This window comes from Cariama cristata, unplaced genomic scaffold (assembly GCF_000690535.1).
Source record: "Cariama cristata isolate BGI_N322 unplaced genomic scaffold, ASM69053v1 scaffold6036, whole genome shotgun sequence".
Lineage (NCBI taxonomy): Eukaryota > Metazoa > Chordata > Aves > Cariamiformes > Cariamidae > Cariama > Cariama cristata.
Window position 1 is genome coordinate 63,786 of NW_009623727.1, and position 18,260 is coordinate 82,045.

General features: G+C 38.7%; 1 protein-coding gene across 1 annotated transcript in view; it reads right to left on the reverse strand.

The window, feature by feature from the left end:
- Nucleotides 1–2,223: 2,223 nt before the first annotated feature.
- Nucleotides 2,224–18,260, reverse strand: part of LOC104163757 (calcineurin-binding protein cabin-1-like) — a 35,753-nt gene continuing 19,716 nt past the window's right edge. Inside the window, exons 6-9 of the mRNA XM_009702867.1 lie at nt 17,519–17,810; nt 6,142–6,306; nt 4,118–4,344; nt 2,224–3,609 (exon numbers count right to left, since the gene is read on the reverse strand). Coding sequence (XP_009701169.1) covers nt 3,466–3,609; nt 4,118–4,344; nt 6,142–6,306; nt 17,519–17,810 — 828 coding nt within the window. The 3' untranslated portion in view covers nt 2,224–3,465. The remainder of the gene's footprint in view (nt 3,610–4,117; nt 4,345–6,141; nt 6,307–17,518; nt 17,811–18,260) is intronic.

The window sequence follows — 18,260 nt, forward strand, 5'->3', positions numbered from 1 at the left end:
AGCAGCCAAAAGGATTTGCTTTTTAATCAATTACTGCGCAGGGGGAGAAGGAAAAGCCTCTCCCTCAACCCACTTGTTCACAAACCTTACCTTGAACTTACCTTTCAGTTTACTTTAGGCACCAGACATTCCTGTCCCTGTAGCTTCACAAGGAAAAACCAAACCAAACCAAACAAATACAAAAGCAATATACTTCAGTAGCTGCCATTTATTTGTCTGGTGCATTAAAAAGACATCTGGGAACACTGACATTTCAAAAGCAACGGTTACCCAGTAAATCCTGAAGACAGATTTGTGTTTACATTTAATACACAACTTGGTAAGCTGCACCTTGCCTATACTTCGATTTCAAGCTTTTCCAACTAGGTTTAGACTGAAATAAATTACTTCAAGTAAACTCATAGCTAACTGAAGTTTTACCATAATGCTTTTTTTTTCTTGAAAATTCCACAAAATTATATTGCCACTCTTCAGAAGATGCCGTATTAAGTGAAAACTTCTGTTTGTAAGGATCTGAAGTTCTTGCTCCAAGTACCTTTAGGGATGGTGCTTCAGACAAACATTGTACATCAATGCATACAGGGATACTGGCATCTTCACTCCAGAATACAGCCCCTTGAACTGAAGAACCACATAAACTGTACTTACAGCGAGACGATTTCACGCCTAGAGAAGAAGGGCTCCTTTAGCATACATCAGCAGTACTACCCATTGTGGGAGATGGCCCACAGCTGAGCAACACACTATTCAGTCATGAGCAGAAGGGCAAGATTTGAAGGAGGTGGCCTGTGCAGTTCAGTCTCAGTAACTTCTTGAGAAAATGTCCTTGAGCTACCCAAGAGCATAATGGGAATAAAAGATAATAAATTAAAAAAAAAAAAATAAAAAGGAAAAACAGGTAAGAGTTCTGAATATAGGATAAAGCAAGCTGCACAGTTGTGTAGTTTGAGGATTAAAATGAGTTTACAGCAGATCAGCAAAGTTCAGCTCGCTCTGCTGACAGGAACAGTCTCGCTTACTGTTCTAGCTCTCCTTAACCAAGAAAAAATTAAATCCTTCTGAAAAAGCAGGACTAGAAGTCAAAAGAAAGCTCAAGATCAGGCATTTCTGTAAGTTCTGAAGGGAAAAAAAAAAAAAAAAAAAAGGCAAAACGCCTAATGCCAAGGAATCCTTAAGAATAGTAAAGGGAAACAACCATTTTCAGTGACCAGATTCAATTAAGAAAATCAAATGCTCTATCTTCATATATCAAACCCACACTAGAAGTGCAGATTTAAGAATTTAAATGTGATCTTAAAGTTAGCCATACATTTCAGCATACACATGAGCCAAAAATCCTATGTAGTCTATTCTATTTGGGTGAGCGAGCCCTTTTCAGAACTACCATCCAAGTAGCGTTCCATTTCTCATAAGAAGCTGACTTCTCTTTTCCTGTGCTATCTTCTAAAAAACCAAAGATCATGCCTGATTATCTAAAGCAACCTGAGCCCATTACCAGTCAATGACTATATAGTTTGCTATACACTCCTTTTTACTAACTTACGCCAAATTAAAGAGTAAACACTGAAAACACATTACTCCGGAAAATACCCATTTGCTTTTACCATTCAGTTACCTGATCTTTCCACATCAGTTGCATCCAGCTTACCTATCACTTGTAGTAAGTGGACTAGTCACATGAACAGTTGCCAATGTGCTTAAAATGGACATGCTCACTTGCTTATAAATTACATTTTGTTCAAAACAACCGAACTAGAATATGAGAATAAACATGCAATACGAAGTTTGATGCCGCTTCTTTTTATCCATGGTCCATTTACCATCCTTACAGTGAACGAGAGCAATCACTGTAATAGTGGATTAAATGCTAATTTGTACAGCCAAATATTCTGTGCAATCCTGTTTACCATGTGTTGTCTTCCCCCTTATGTTGTGCATCAGCATTCCAAGATACTCCGATAAGTGAAAAAGAATTCAGATCACATCTTGGTGGGGAAGAGAACCCGCTGCAGGCAACCTTGGCCACACTGGTTGACCTGGGTTCTGGGTCACACAAGGCCAAACCCATCCAAAGAGCTCTGGCAGTCTTCAGAAAACGAAGAGGCTTCTCCCCACCCCCCTTCCTCCACTACTTTCTTACCCAAGAAATAAAAGGAAGGGAGGAGGAGCACTTTTTCCAGAACCATGGTACACTGCCCTCTCGGATGAACAGAGACAACAGTACATTTCAACTTTATTAGAAAACAACCCAAAAGTTTATACAAAGCTCTGCATTTTACAGAAAACCACCTCCCCCAAACACAAAGAAATCCGGCATTGCAAGCTGTATGCATTTTTTCATATACATACATATATATATGTACATACACATATATATATGTGTGTGTGGGCGAACGCATGTGTATATATAGTGTGTGACTTTTTTTTTTGCACAGTTTGCATTCATTATTTTACAAAGTTAACATTCAGTAGAAAAAAAAATTATCTTTGTTACCATTATTTTCTCATATAAATAACAGTGAGCAGTCCCTCTGCAGATAGATAAAAAAACACCCTTTCGTGTCGTTCTGTAAAAAACAGACATTACTGAAATGGTATTGAAATCTTTCAAGTTTTTTCAATACCACCATAAAAGTATCATCTAGCCCCCAATTCAAAATGCTTGTCCAAGGCATTAGAAGAGAAAGGACTGTAAGACAATTCTGGAAAGATCAGTTCTTTAAGCCAACATTCAGGTAGATAATTTTTGCTGGACCTCATACATTGGTGTGAAATGAGCACAAACAGGAGGCCAACTTCCATGCCTGGAAAAGCTGGTTCTTTGCCTATTGTCACCGAGTCAAATTCCAACAAAGCACCCAGCAGTGTCAAGGAGCTAACAGACTCTCAGCTCACCCTTCTTACCCCACGACAAAGTCACAGACTTTCTTGATGCAATCACAAGCTTCAGCAGCTCAGCAAATTTTTCCTACACCATTCACCTTAAAAAGGGCTGTTGGACTAATCGTGGCATGGCTAGACAGACATTAGGTTGCTGAATTACTGGGAGAAAAACTTAACTAGTGGGGAAAATGCAAAAAGACAATTAAAAGGAAGAAAATGCTATAGAAAAGAGCTACTGGAGTGACTCCCAAGGCTCTGGTTTGAAGCAGCAGGAACAGCAGAGATACGACTTGCAGCTCAAAACATCCTTGTGTTTACTGCAGCTAAAGGTGACAGCGTGGTCCAAATTAACTAACTGCCTGGTAAACAATCATTCTTTCCGTCAAGCACCATGATGGGGAGAATGGCGAAGATTTTGAAGGCAATACAAGTGGTAGTGGTGATAAAGGTAATGAAAGTGAAAAACACAATGATGTGCCAATTAAATGGAGAGTAATGCCAACGAAGATGCTTCAACTGCTGGAGATGCTGGCAACAAGAAGAATGGTTATATGGTTGGTGTTGATGATGGCCAGAATTCATTCATATGTCCATGTAGTCATCATCTTCATCAGTATCACTTTCCAGTGAGGACTCCTGGCTTGAGGTCTCTAAGATTTCCAAAGCTGGCTGACAAAGGCTCTCCTTCTTTACATTCGCTGCAGACTGGGCAGACAAAATAGCAGACTGATCCCAAAAAGAGAGAGAGAGAATATATTGCTAAATAGTCAGGATAAACCCATAATCACAGGGATAAAAGCCAACTGGTTGCTATTCCTTCATATTCAATAGCTCTCTTACTTCTATAAAAGATTTGCCGTCCTAATGTGAAACAACATAACATTTACCAGTAGGCTTCCCCACAGTTAATATTCTGGTAGCTTCCACTAACCTAAGAACTGCAATGGTTGTGCTAGCTCCTTCACCCACTTTTGTAATTCTTTCTAATTTCCTCAGAAAAGGGGTAAGGACTAGGATAGGTATGATTTCACCCCTGGCCAGTATTTTGCCAGTCCTTAAAAACTGGCTCCTGCTGATAACAGCTAGCATCTTCTTCCACTACTTATACTATATCTCTGGTTATGGACTGGGGACAGGAACTGTTGCTCACTGTTGCTTTCATACAAGTATTTTACTGAGGGGAGAATTAAGACAAAAACAGTAATCTAAAAAATTACAGTTTCCCTTTTATTACCTTTAATTTTTGCTTGGTCTCTTCTGAAATGCTGCCCTTTGGAGAAAGGAGGGTGGGAGTGGGTGGAGTGACAGTGATCTCAGGTGGAAATTTGGTGACAGATGAAGGTATGAAAAGCTTTGGCATGTTGGGCAGAATGCGAGTTTTTACTCGAGTGCCATCTGTCTTGTTCTGCTGACTTCCCAAAGTCTGTGAACTGGAGCTGAGTTCAGGCTTGGAACTGGAGGCTAAACAGAAAATAATAAGAAAAAACATGTTAGGAAGCTATCTAGGATTTCAGATGTCAAAGAAGAGGGAACAGTTGATTGTTAGACATATGGCTAGCTCAAAAGGCCTTTCTTCAAGCCTTGCTTTAATTAACGCTCAGAAACAGAAGAAGGAAGTGCTTCAAGATTCTATAATGAACCAGTAATAATTTAAAAAAAAATAAAAAAATCTTAGTGGACAGCAGAAACTCAACCTGAACAAGCATGTCAAGTGGCAGTGTAGCACTGGCCCACCCACACCTAGTTAGAAGGCTACTACAAACACTATTTTCCCACTTCGTTTCAGATGCAATCATCTTTGCATTCTCTAACTGCCTCTCCATTCTGTAATGCAATAAATAAAGCTACTTAACTTTACTTAAGAGTCTTCGTTTCCTCCACCATAGCATTGCCTCTTTAATTATTGATATAGCAACTCCTCAACAATTTAGGAAAGATATATGATAACACCTGTCAAAATTTCCTCATTACTCTCTTCAAATCCTGCCATAAAAACCTCCTTGGTGCAGTCATGCCACGGTCTCCCACACTAGTTAGTGTCATTTGCACATACTTCCCAAGTGCCTCAGCTTGTGGTCTTTACAATGCAAACTTGCTCAGAGAGGGCTCATCTCATGATGTAAGAGGGATCCAGCCCTTCCCTAAGCACTATTACACTGCAAAATAATATATACACAACAATAACCAGAAGACGACAATGCTTTCACGTTAAAGAGAGAATCTGTTAAAAGAGATTTCTTGATTTCTTACTAATAATGCTGCCTTAATACGGAGTCAAAACTATTTTAAGTTACGTGAATGAAAACACCGGAGTCTATCTCAGACTGATAATAATGATAGGTGTTCATATACATTTTTTCAGATTCAGTTTTGTCAAATCCATGTCTTGCAGATTTCTGGAACTGACATGGCTGCTTAAACACAGCAAAATAAACTGCCAGCTTCCTGATGCTATCCTGAAAAACAACAATCAGTAGAACTAACTACTAAGGATGTAAAATTGAATGGTATGTCCTCAACTGTACACAAGAATGTAAGAACTGCCACAACAGATGAGGCATGGCTTTCCATCAAGGTCAGTGACCATCTCCATGGGTAGCCAATCATTTCAGAGTAGAGTACCAGGAATGCTGCAGTAATCACACACCAAATAATCTGCCTCTGACAAATAAGGAAAAATGAGATACCCCAAAGACGAGTATATAGATTATGCCCACCTGAAATATCAAGTTTTACATTTTTTTCAGTTAAAACACTAACTCCTACTTCTCTTGGGAAGGGGGCAGAGGAGGGATAGAAAGCATTAACTGCTGTAACGCTGTTTTTTTTCTGTGTACTCAGACTGAGTCAGGTTTTGTGAAAAATTGTTTCCCTCTGCTAAATATTCCAACAGCGTAATCCAAAGTGCTGTCCTATTGCGCCATTAAAATTTCAATTAAAAGAAAAATGTTACTTTAAAGGACACACAAACTATGTAGCATGATAGTCTGGTACTGGGAGGTTTTGTATTTGGCTTTGCTGCCACGGTATTTAGCATGTGAGTCACGCACCAAAAAGAATAACCATTAAGGGATGACAAGGTACGTTCCCAGGAAGCTGGGAGATTGCCAGGAAATTGAACTCTGGAATACTTGACTGGAAGGCAGGCAGAGAAACTGAGGAATATGAATCACAACCATCCAATCAATCAATCCCTACAGACTGATCCGTGGCTAACCACCCATTTTCAGAATTCTCTGAAGCACAGAAAGCTCCTACCTTGGGTACAAACATGTCCTGAATTTGTGTTGGTCACCGATTCCACTTGCCAGCACACAGGCTCTGGTGATGGTGCAACAGTAGCCATTTTCATCTGCTGACAAAGTCGTGACTCCTGTTGCTGAAATCCAAGCCCCTCCAAAGGCACTTCAAGCTCTTCTTCCTCTTTAGTAATGAAATACAATGAACAGATTAAGAGACATCCTAATCCCTAGGCCTCAATCCTTTTGCTGTCTAACCAACTGGTAGAAATTTCTTTTTAATCCTTGATCTATTTCTAAACCATAACGTGACTGAGTGAAATTAAATATTGGCAAGCTAAGATGGCAATACCCACTTTTTCATAGTTGCTGCCATCAATCCGAACTCTTAAAGAAAAGTCAATGTCATTTAAAAAGCAAAAGAAAAAATTTTTTGTGTATGACATTGTTATCTCTGCACATCTGCAAGAAAAACACATGCAACCAACCATTCTCCTTTGGAGATGTGAGGGCTGAAACACCTGCCACACAGGCAGAGCAAAATCCATCACCCTTAATGATGAGCCAGCTGTGATCGATGGGTCCCCCTCTGATCTACAAGCACAGGTACATGCTACACTGAAGTGCAGCTCACTGGTAAGTAAGATTAATTACTGTGAACACTCAGTAACAAGGCCAAATCTGGTTTTTATGAAACCAATATCAAGTTACACTAAATGCCTGCTTTTCACTGATATGTCCACCGTACCTCTAGAAATACATTAGTCTGAAATTCCCACCTTCTGCTGTTCCAGAACTTGGGATGCTTGTAACTCAGAATCCATGTATGTGTGTGCACAATCTCTTTATTACATACCAGCTATATCTGCTTTTAAATTAACGTAGTGTTAAACCAGTTTTCTTACACACTGAGCTGCATATTGTACATAACAGGAATAATTTTCACTGAATTACTGAGAGCTACTGGTGCCTTTTCTGGGAAGGGCAAACTGAAACGGCAGCAAGCCTTTCAAGGCTATGGACACACAAACAAGCGCTTATTCTCTGATAAAAATGAAGATAGCCTTCAAAAACAAAGGGCTGTCTAGTATAATTTGAATCACCTTATATTTACGCAGATCAGCAGATGCAACGTATATTCACAGTCTAACTTGCTCTAAAATTCTTTATATGTCCATGCTCTAAATTAATTTAGGATTTTGACAGTGTGATGTCTTAAAAAGGAATATATATTTCAACTTTTCCTCGTTGGAAAAATACTCCCACCCCCTCAAGTGCTGAAAACACTTCTCCATCTTCATCAATGTAGATAAGAACCTGGAATTTACCATGGTAATATTCTTCTGTACCAGAGTTCCCCTTGCAGAAAATGCTTAAGACAACATTACAGCTTAACAGCTTGGTAAAAGTCAGATCAATGCAGCTTGAAAGACGCAACTTCTTTAATGAATTAGATTTTCTAGGGTTCTTGAGTAATTTGTACAAAAAAAGGCTTACCAAAGCAGGCTGTAAGTTCTTTCATCCACTAATTTTCACTGGTAAAAAAAAGAACCCATCATCTAAACTTGTAGCTGATAGCCAATATAAGCCTTAGGATAAACGAGTTTGCTTGTAGAGAATTCTCCAATAGTTCCCGAAAAGGAAAGGTCACACACTACAGCACAAATCACAGGCAGCTTCTGTTCTGTGATGTTCCACTCACTATCGAGCACAAAACGGAAAGGTCTAATGCAGAAGAATGTCATTCTCATTCTCAGCACTCTCTTGCACATTTCTCTATGGATACTTCAAAATACAGCACTGGAAGTAGGAAAATAATAGTTGCATCTATACATGTATTGTAGATGGAAATAGACCAAATCAGCTTAAAAACACCACAGAAGGAAGTACTTAAGTACAGGAATCTTGACTAGGAAAATCATAATTCATTGTTTCCCTATTTAAGAAGCAGAGGATAGCTGAAGGATCATTTTGCGTATTTGCCTGCCCTTTATACCAGATACACGTACGATTTAACCACATGCTGACAAAGTACAAGAGACTGTACAAAGGAGGATCAGCCCTAACATGGCCTGAAGCCAATATACACATATCCCATCACACTGCTAGCATCTTGATGATAAGCTGTAGTCTAAACCCAGAAGACTCCCACACTGAAATGGCTACAAGACACTTGATCAAAAGACAGGAAGAAACATTACTTCAACATTTGAAGGAAAGCAAGATGAAAATGATGATTTCAGAAGATTACCCTACAAGACAGCCAAAAAGTCAACTCCTTTTAAAATTACTCCAACACTCCAGAATCACAGTCTTAAGTATCTAGGGTAAGTACTAACAGAATCTTTCTTATCCGCTTATTAACCAAGAATACAAAGCAGTAATTTAGCAGATACAATACTATATACAAATAAACTGCAAATCCTACAGCCCCAACTATACTGCTAACTGACAGCAGTTTCATAGATACTCAACTGCTAAATTGCATTAGGCACTTACTAGTTCACCATTCAGAATAAGAGCTCCAATTTGCATTATTGTTTAATGACAGAACTCCACCTCTTCTGCTGATTATAATCTTTGTTTAATTATAAGATACATCATTGCTTAAGCTGATTTGCTGTGCTTTATTTTAACTAAATTATGTCCCACTCACAAAAGCTCTTTTGAGTAGCCTATTTCTAGGAAGATGCTACAAGACTGTTATCAGTCTGTGTTGCTTTATAAGCAATCAGCATGCTCACATGCATCTCCATTTTCCATATCATATTTGGTTTTGTTAAATTTTGATGATCCAGTTTTATAGTGTAGTAAAATTAGATTTAATTTGAATAAAATTATATGTCAGCCCTTTTTCACGTAGAAGTGAATGGAAATGAAAGGGCAGGAGTCTGGCACACTGTGTATTTCTATCACTGCACTTCTGGAAACAACACTTGTTAATATTCTATTAGGCTGTCTTTTTCAGTACATGAGAAATCAAGAACCACTGCCTGTTAATCAATCCTTTGCTGTCAGAGATGTTACAAAGTGACTGAATTTCTATCCCCTGAATGGGTCATACACTTTATTCTTTTAGCATGGTGCAATTTGTTCTCCTTTTTTTTTCTTTTTTGTAATAGTCAGTATAGTGGCATTATTTCTAAGTTAAAAATAAAGTTAATGAACAAAATATTTTTTAAAATTCTTGAAAATGACAAGAATTGGTTGTTTCAGTTGTATATATCACAATTGATACTATTTATACTTTAATATAGTGCACAGATATTTATTGTATCTTTTTTCATCACAGACAAAAAGGGCAAAAGAGGGAAGGATAATCAAGAAGAAACACACAGTTGGATCTCCTATTATTTGTCTAAAGCAGATTTCGGAAGAGAATATCTTGATACTTGTCTTATGGAAGATGCTGTTAGCCCTGAACATAATGTCCTAGTTTTTCTAATAAAAACTTTCCCTAGGGAGGTAAAGACTCCACTAACTCATGAGCCATAATATCCTGCACAAGCGGAAGAGCACAAGAATATAAGTACAGCACATTCTGAAGGTGTTCAGAAGCTCAGATTTAGTATCAGTTAACAAATCTTTTGGTAATACCCAGTACTTGTACTGTTCTGGCAGGTTTTCAAACATTAGCTCTACAAACTCAGTTTAAAATCAAATCAGTTTCTGAAGACATAATGTGCAATAGTCACTTGTCTCCAGGCTGAAGATGGGACAGGTACTGTACTCCAGAGACCCACTTAGCACTCTCGCCTTACAACACAACGCACAAACATTAAGCACAGAGAAGAAAGCCACAGATTTGTAATGCATATAATTATTTATATTGAAAAGTCCGTCTCCAATCAAGCTGAATTACAAGTACTTTTTTTAGCCTTCCCTTTCCCCAACAACTGTCTAAATACATATAAAATAGTAGACATATAGAAAGAGGGACATCATACCTTTCAACATCTCCCTGCTTTGGTGAGGAAGAAACAAGCTGAAAACAATTCAATGCAACAACCTACTCCAGCTTTCCTCTCCAACCTCTTTCCACTTGTTGCCAGGGTAACCAGTGTTTGCAGATGCCTATAGCGGGCGCCTGGGTTCATGACTTCATCTCAGTTAATATTCTCTCTCTCGGTCTCTTTATACAGAGAATACACTATATACATATATCCACACACTATAAACATACAGATTATACAACTCCTGCAACCGTTTTTATACTGAGACAATTTACTGTGCTATTCTGATGTGTATAAAATGAAAAATAACACCACCAAAAACATTCACTTGGCAATTTGCAGATGTGGACAAAGTTTAAAAGCAGTACTGTAACTAGTGAACAGCTGCTCTAGTCTCTCTGCACTGCAATGTACACTTAATCATTTGATTTTGTCATGCTGTCAGGTATAAGACGTTAACATTACAGTGTTACAAAACATTTTATGTGGAATTTAAAAAAATCCTTTAGTCATGCACTAAACCTATTACATGACAACTGAAAGACAAGCCCAGAAAATATGACCAGCACCTGGAAAAAAATGTTTTCCAGTTTCTGATGGAAGCACTTTGAAGTAGTATAGCACAGATATGTTAAAGGATACAAGCAACTTACAGTGCATGCACAAAACATTGTTTCATTACAGAAAAAAGGAAGGAGCTGAGCTTTGAACTCCAGGACAGAATACTAATATGATTTCAAAAGCAAACGCTTGGAGGAAAGAAAAGACAACAGCTTCAAGTGCTTAAATACAGCACTTGCACCACTTGCCTTCATCCCTCCACAAAACATCTTCCCCAGCAGTTCTGTGTGTCAAGACAAAAAACCTGAAAATACATTACTATGATTTAACAAATCTGTACTACCTTGCCTTCCAACCACTTCAAAAGAGTAAGGATTGAATTATGTGTGCCTCAGACACTAGGAAATACTTATTTTACTAGTCCCAGTAACAACTGGTTTACTTTGTATTTTAATGGCCACCCACAGCACATGCAATTGTTCACCAAACTGACTGTTACTCATTTACCATACAAGGTAGGTATTTTCTTTTTGGAGATGGAAACTGGTCTGATCCTTTGCTCCCTGACACAGTAGAGTAAATACCTACCACGTTTCCAAAGAATAGTGCTAATGTGAAAACAATTAATTTTCTGTATTCCATTTGCCTCACCCTCCAGTGTACTGGGAATTAATACAGCTTTTTTCCCCTGTACAGCAGTTGCAAAGGCCATGGAAAGCTTGAATTTGAAGGAGCTCAGAGTTTCCCCATACACTGTGCTACTAAATCAATGGAAAGACTGCACTGGAACACAAGATGGTTCAGCTGAACATAGTTTGGTTAAGGATGCTGACCTACAGAAATAATGGGGGCATCAGCCCTCAAACTGTACCTGCCACAAGGTACGTCACAGCAGGCAGTGAGACTACTTAGATCATCACAGGATGCGGTAGGTATACTTGGTAGCCTTTCCTTATACATTTTCTTTCTTTAAATTCATTCCAAATATCCTGCCATGAAATTTATTTATAAAAAACCACTACCAAGTCATAGCTGTAGAAATAAGCATTTGACTTGAAATGCCAAATTCAGGAAATTACATTCAAAGCTGACACACAAAGCCACGTGTTAAAAATTAAACATCAGAGTAATTTTGGAGGTGAAAAGCTGCAAAACGCAAGTTCTATTGCCCCTTGAAAAGAAAGAAATTCAAGCAGTCCGGTGAACTGAAGTTTGCACCGTAATATGGCATACCGCTATGTTTATCATCAGGGTCCTGAACAGAGAGTCTACCGTACAATTATATCAGACAAACCCCAAAATGCTTCCTAGTGCTGAGGTCAGCTGTCAGAGAACAACATTAATGCGATTAAAACTTAAAAGAGGTGGCTGCTCTGAAAGTACTTCCTGGAAATAGTCCCTGGCCCATACCAATTCCCAAGCTACCAGGTCCCTGTAACAGCCACACTGGGGCCAGTCTAACAGCAGAGACAATGGAGCTTCTGTGTCCAAAAACATCTCCTGCCACTACCAAGTTTCCTGGAGGTGCAGAAAGATGGTATGCATGTTGGTAAAGAAAAGCCCTGAAGTTCAATACTAACTTTCTCTCTCTCTTTCTAAAATAAAACAAAACTTCAATTAAAAAGTATGGGCCTCAATCAAAGAGACAACAGTTTGATATTCAACTACATGAACTTTCAAATGGCATTATAAAAATGCAGCTAATTGGTACTTGCGTTTTAATATCTGACTCAGCAAGCACACATCATTTGGGGAGCATCACATAGTAGCACCTGTGGACAGTAACGGTCACTCATTTGCAGTCCACTGCTGCTGAATTTTATGTACCAGTTATCTAATGAAAGTCATAGAGACCTTTCCTTCTCGGTCAGTATTCCATTCTTCTTTGGCCTGACAGCCAGCTAAGCGCAATGCAAATTAGCAAAACCAGCTGTTAGAAAAATCTCTTAAAGGAATATACTGACACCCCACAATTTTCTAAGAACTTTGTAAGTAAAGCAATACCTATGCAGTAGGCTTACAACCAGATCTCTCTTCAGCCTTCATTTGTGCAGGAATATATGTAAATATTATGCTGCTGGCAGTAATCTAAAACTAGTGAAACTGAAACATATCGTAACATTATAGCATCATTACCATGTTCTTTTACAGAAGGTCTCCAGAAAATGGTTCCATTAGTGGAAGACATCTATAGGGCAGTGACTCTGCAGGATTTTCAGTGGGATCTAAGGGTGCACGGGGCTACAGAGCATCTTGGACCACAAACCTGCCCAGACTGCGCTAAACCCCTGGCTACGTACCATCACCTCACAGGCCACAGCTGGGAAGCCACCACTCCTGTTCTATTTGTTCTTACTGATCTAACAGGTATATAAGAACAACAACAGTTTTAATGTCAAAGAATCTTCTGCACAGTGTTGGATTGCATAAATAAAACTTAAGAAATCTGAAGGATAAAGATCAGAAAGAGACATTAAGTGTACTGAAAAACTCTTCTGGAATGAATTTGTTGCAATATCAAAGCAAATCAGCATACTTCCAAAGAGCAGACAAGACGACACGACTGACTGGTACTGCCTGAGCACTATGTAAAAAGGAACTACGAAGTCATTCACAAACAGGAAACCCCCTGCTGACATCCAGCAGTGAAGTTGTTTTCAGAGTGCACCCATTGTGAAAAATAAAAAGCTTCATGAAAAGCAAGGATCAGACAAGGGGAAGTGAAAATATCTATGCCAAGGAGGCTGAAGCAGCAGGAGATCAGAGAGGGCAAATGCAGAGCTAGCTGAAGGCAGCCTGGTTGATTTCTGTTAGCAACTGTGCAGTCACTAACAGCTGGATAGGAGCTTCTACCCTAGGATGGTAGAAGAAGGCGTGGGGTTACAAGAAGAAGAGTTTTTAAAGCCTTGGAGGAATTCAGCCTCAGGAACTGAGGAAGACAGCTGCTGAAAACCAGGATAAGTCAACATGGGAAATGAAGGAGAAAGTAATGAAAGTACGTTGCATACAAGTGACACAAGAAAACAGTAGGAGAGTATGTGCGTTTAAGAGAACCCTCATGCCAGGTAACTGCAATATGAAGGTGGCTCACATGAGGCCACAGGTACTTGCCCAGTCTAACCTCTTCTGTGTTCCAGCTTTTTTTTGAGCCATGAGTTGAGAACAACTCTGTGCTGTAAAGTACGATTTTGACTTCACCAGAAAAAAACCACCTAAGACCCTGACTGCAGTTAAGAGGGTTGAATGTCACTACATCCAGTCGGTCAAAAAACAGCTGAAAGTTTGAATTGAAATCCATAGTTAAAATAAGGCATGGCCAACAGGGCCAAATACTTCGGGCATTTTGTGTAAGCAGAAAGTTTTCAGTACACTGAATTACAGGCTCTTAAAATCCGTGTTTTGTCTTTAGAAATTTATGACAAGTAAACTCAGAAGACACAGAGATCTTTACACCTAAAAGTACTCTTATGACTTGGATGCCCAGTTAAAAGTCTACAGAATAAACTGCCATATTATAACATCATTACTGAATTCTTAGGACTTATCACTTCAAAATCCTCTTTATTTTGAACATCTGTCTTTCAGGGAGTCTGCTGCTGCCTACACAGACTTAAACAATTTGACTTCATTGCTCACTATTACAGTGCTACTTACCTTTCCATGCAACTGTCTTCACTTGCATTTATTTCTTGTCGTTCTGCAAGTCTAAAAGTTCTATAGGTTGAAATGCACTTACACCTCTACCTTCCCTGTTGTGCCTAGATAACAAACATCAGAAATTACAGTAGGGTATTCACATGGCTTATGGAGGGCAACTTCCCTCTACAATACAGAAAGAATTGTCTTCCTTAGCTCTGAATTCCTAAGTTTGGACAGCTATATCATGACCTTGTTTTTACACTGAAATGCTTAGGTCTTAAATGGACAAAAATTTAATGGGGGGAGGGTGCAAGTGTTACTTTTTTACTCTGATTTTATATTCTAATTTGGTAAATAGCTGACTTTAAGCAAAATACGTAACTTTAAATAATTCCAAGTATAAAAACCTCCTCTTGGTATCAAAACTCAGATGTGAATGTTCTCCTGTTCATTCCTTATAAGAATCATTATTAGAATAAGGACAGTGAAGAAGAAAATGTCAAGATTTTTCAGCAATTCAGAACAGTATAATACTGGAACAGCGTGACAAGCTGGAGAGGGTTTATCTTAATTGTCCTATTTTAGTTTCCCCAGAGAAAATTCTAGGCTGAGCCGCAAAGGCTAATAGTCCCATGTACATTTATGCCTAAAAGTAGGAAGCTTTTGTGCTGAAACTACCGCTATCACCACTTTGCTGCTGGACTTCATCATGCTGTATTCTGTACCAGTTAGTCATGTACTAGACAAAATCTCACTAAATATTTACAGAAGTGAGTGGCACGGCATCAACATTGCTTGGAAAGCCATTCCTTTTTCTGGGTGAAGTCACAGAAAACAATTGCAGCTAATACTCGCTGATGTGGAATACTTTCACATGAACAAATAGATACAGGAAGAGGTGACAAGAGACAAAAAAAGATGAAAACAGATTACCCTAAAAATGGGAGGAATTTTTACAGAAACAGAGCTAATGGAAGGCAGATGAAAAAGGGTTGTAACACAATTATAAATACTTCATTTTAGAGGAGGTGGATGCAGAGGTAGGAGAATTAAAAAGAAAAAGAAAGGACACAGCAGTAATCGGTGTGTCTCTCAGCTAGAGAAATGACCTGTCAGGTAGGTCTAAGAGCCAGAAAGCCAGATACAACACACGCATCCTGCATGGAATGAAAGCTCTGCAGAGAGAGCCTCTTGATCTTCAGACACAGTTTCAGGGGTATAATTCAGGCAGGTAACCCCTCCATCTCCCTCAGCCAAGATGATGTACAGAAAGCATGAAAGAACGATATGTAACTCTACAACCCTAACTAAGCCTAGGAAGCAAAAAGATTAAAATAAACATTCTAATCACTGCAATGTAGCCTGGGAAATTGCAAAGACGAAAGCACGTCAGAAATACTCGTGAGTTTTGTTTGAAAACGAAAAGAATGTGTGAGCTCTTATCTGCACTGTCATTCCCACCAGTCTCCTTAGTTAAGTGTAGGGCAACTTCTCAGAGGATTCATTTTTTCTCTCCCCTGTTGTCTAGGCACAAACTCGAATTACTCCCTGTTCAACAAGCCTGCCAAGATATCTTATGACACCATGCAACTCCATTCTTTAGCTTCATAAGGATAATAACAAACGTGGTTGACACATTGACTAAGCCATTCCTTCCTTATCACTCCCCTTTCCTTTCTTCCTCTCCCAAGACATTCTCTCCCTAAATTTGTGAAAAAGGAAAATTAGATGATTATAAAGCAACTGCTAATATTGAATGTTAGATTTCAACTTTGTCTCATACTCAGAGATTAGCAAATTGGGAAAACTGATTTCTCCCTAATTTGCTCTTCGTTGCTGACGAATTCAGAAAATTACGTGCATTCAGATGCCAAGCCTGATTATATATGCAAAGAAATTAAATACCAGAAGTATACAGACAAAAATTTTAGAAACTTCACAATACCACATTAACAAAACATCCAGACTAGATCAGAGTCTATTCATTATTAATATTATGCACCATTAATTCTCACAAATCTGAGCACCATTTCCACTGTATCCTCATCCTTCACTTTCCACAATACCTGTAATGTATATGGTTCATTCATAACTTTATCTGGGCTCCTATGAATTTTTATCTGGGCTCCTATGAATTTGTTTATGGCATCTTGTCAGTAGTGTTAGGGCCCAAGCTTGTGAACAGATGGAGGGAGCACAAGCAGCAGCAGATGCTTTTTCAGACAGTGTTCCTGCTAAGGTTGCAAGAAAGTACAGGCTATGGGAGGGTGCTCTGCCACCTTAACAGGCGCAGTGTCCCACAAATAAGCACAACCATCTCTTTTGGGCACTCAAGGCAAGTCTGAAATTGGGTCTAGTCATACTTCATTCCCCAAAGTGGATCAATACTGCCCTGCACAGTGATTTTGACTACTGCTAACAAGTCAGCCTGCCATGACAGCAGCAAAGAAAAAGATAGCATTCCTATTTAATTCTTTCCTCAGCTAGACAAACTGTGTAGGACCAAGTACGTAACACAATCCTAAACAAATCACATGATCGTGCTATAGAATAAATAACATTTGCTCAGTTTCTTCAATCGTTTTCTGTACTCTAACCTTGCACATAACCATACTAGGACTATAAATAATATATTCCCAACATTCCGGTCCCACCAGATGCTGCTTTTCTCAAATGTGAAAAGTAATAGTGATGATACACTAACTTTATGAACCATGTAGAATCTTGGAATTTTCAGTGTTATGTATCTCCACACCCATACACAGGGAAGTGATAGCTATGCATCTAATTATGTTAATCAGGCACTTGTAAGTCAGATGTAGCCTGTCCACCAGTTTATTTCCATTGCAATCACTTCTAACTTTTTTTTTTAAGATATAAGGTATTTTAAAGAACTAGATCCTTACCCCTTTGAAGACAATAAAACATTTTTTTATGCTACTAGAGAGTGAAATTCTCTATTTAAAACATATGACTATTTTTAGGCTACTATTCCTTGATTGCACATGCAAATTAGATAGAGAGCGGTCACTCTTTTAATCGATTCTAGTAATTAAAATATGTACTAATTATGCATACGTGCCCAATTCAGGACCAAGACAAAAATCTCTGTTTGTGTAGCCTTTTGAATGTGGTCTAGTGATTAGAAAATGCGACAGAATCAGAACTCAGGTACTGACTCACCGTGAGGCCTTGGCAAACCAATCAGAGAGGACCAAAACATTCTGTCTCCTTTAGACTTACCACGTGCAAGATCACTCATGCTGGGAGCAGTCTCTGCATTTTGACTCTGGAGATGCTCGGTGTCCCTGTGTGACTCCTGGGATGGAGGTACAGAAGATGCTGAGGAGGAGGAGGATGAAGAAGAAGAGGCTGGTTTGGATTTGGAATGCAGATCACTCAGTCTCAGGAGATTTTCAGGAGTCACAGTGTCTGGATTCACTGGGGTAGGATGCAGTGTGGCTGGTGTTACTGGGAAGAAGCTCTCTCTGTTGTCCTTTGTATGCTTTGGGGTTGTGGGTGTTTCTCCTGTGGACTATATAAAACAAAAAAGGGCAGACAGACAGTGAGAAAATGCCAGTAATTCTGCACGCAACCTGCTTCCGTGATAACTGCAAGCAGTACAACTTTTTGTAGACAGAAAAAACCACGCTCTCTAGAGTAAATATAAAATCAATCACTATTATAAAGAAATCTTTCTCCTTTACAGATTATTTTTCTGTTCTTTATGGTCTACTTATCAAACTTGCACTTGAACATTTATTCATTCACATTTACATTGCTTTATTTAACAAATCCCTCACAATGTAACACACCTCTGTTATTAAGTATGAATTACAAACTCCTATGAACAGAAACACGTTTCTTTCATTTAAAAATATGGTGACAAACCCTGCAGTGCTTAAAGAGAATTTTCCAATTATTAAAAGAAATTATTCTTAGTGAATGATGTGAGAAGAAATGGAGAAAGCAGAAAAATGTATTT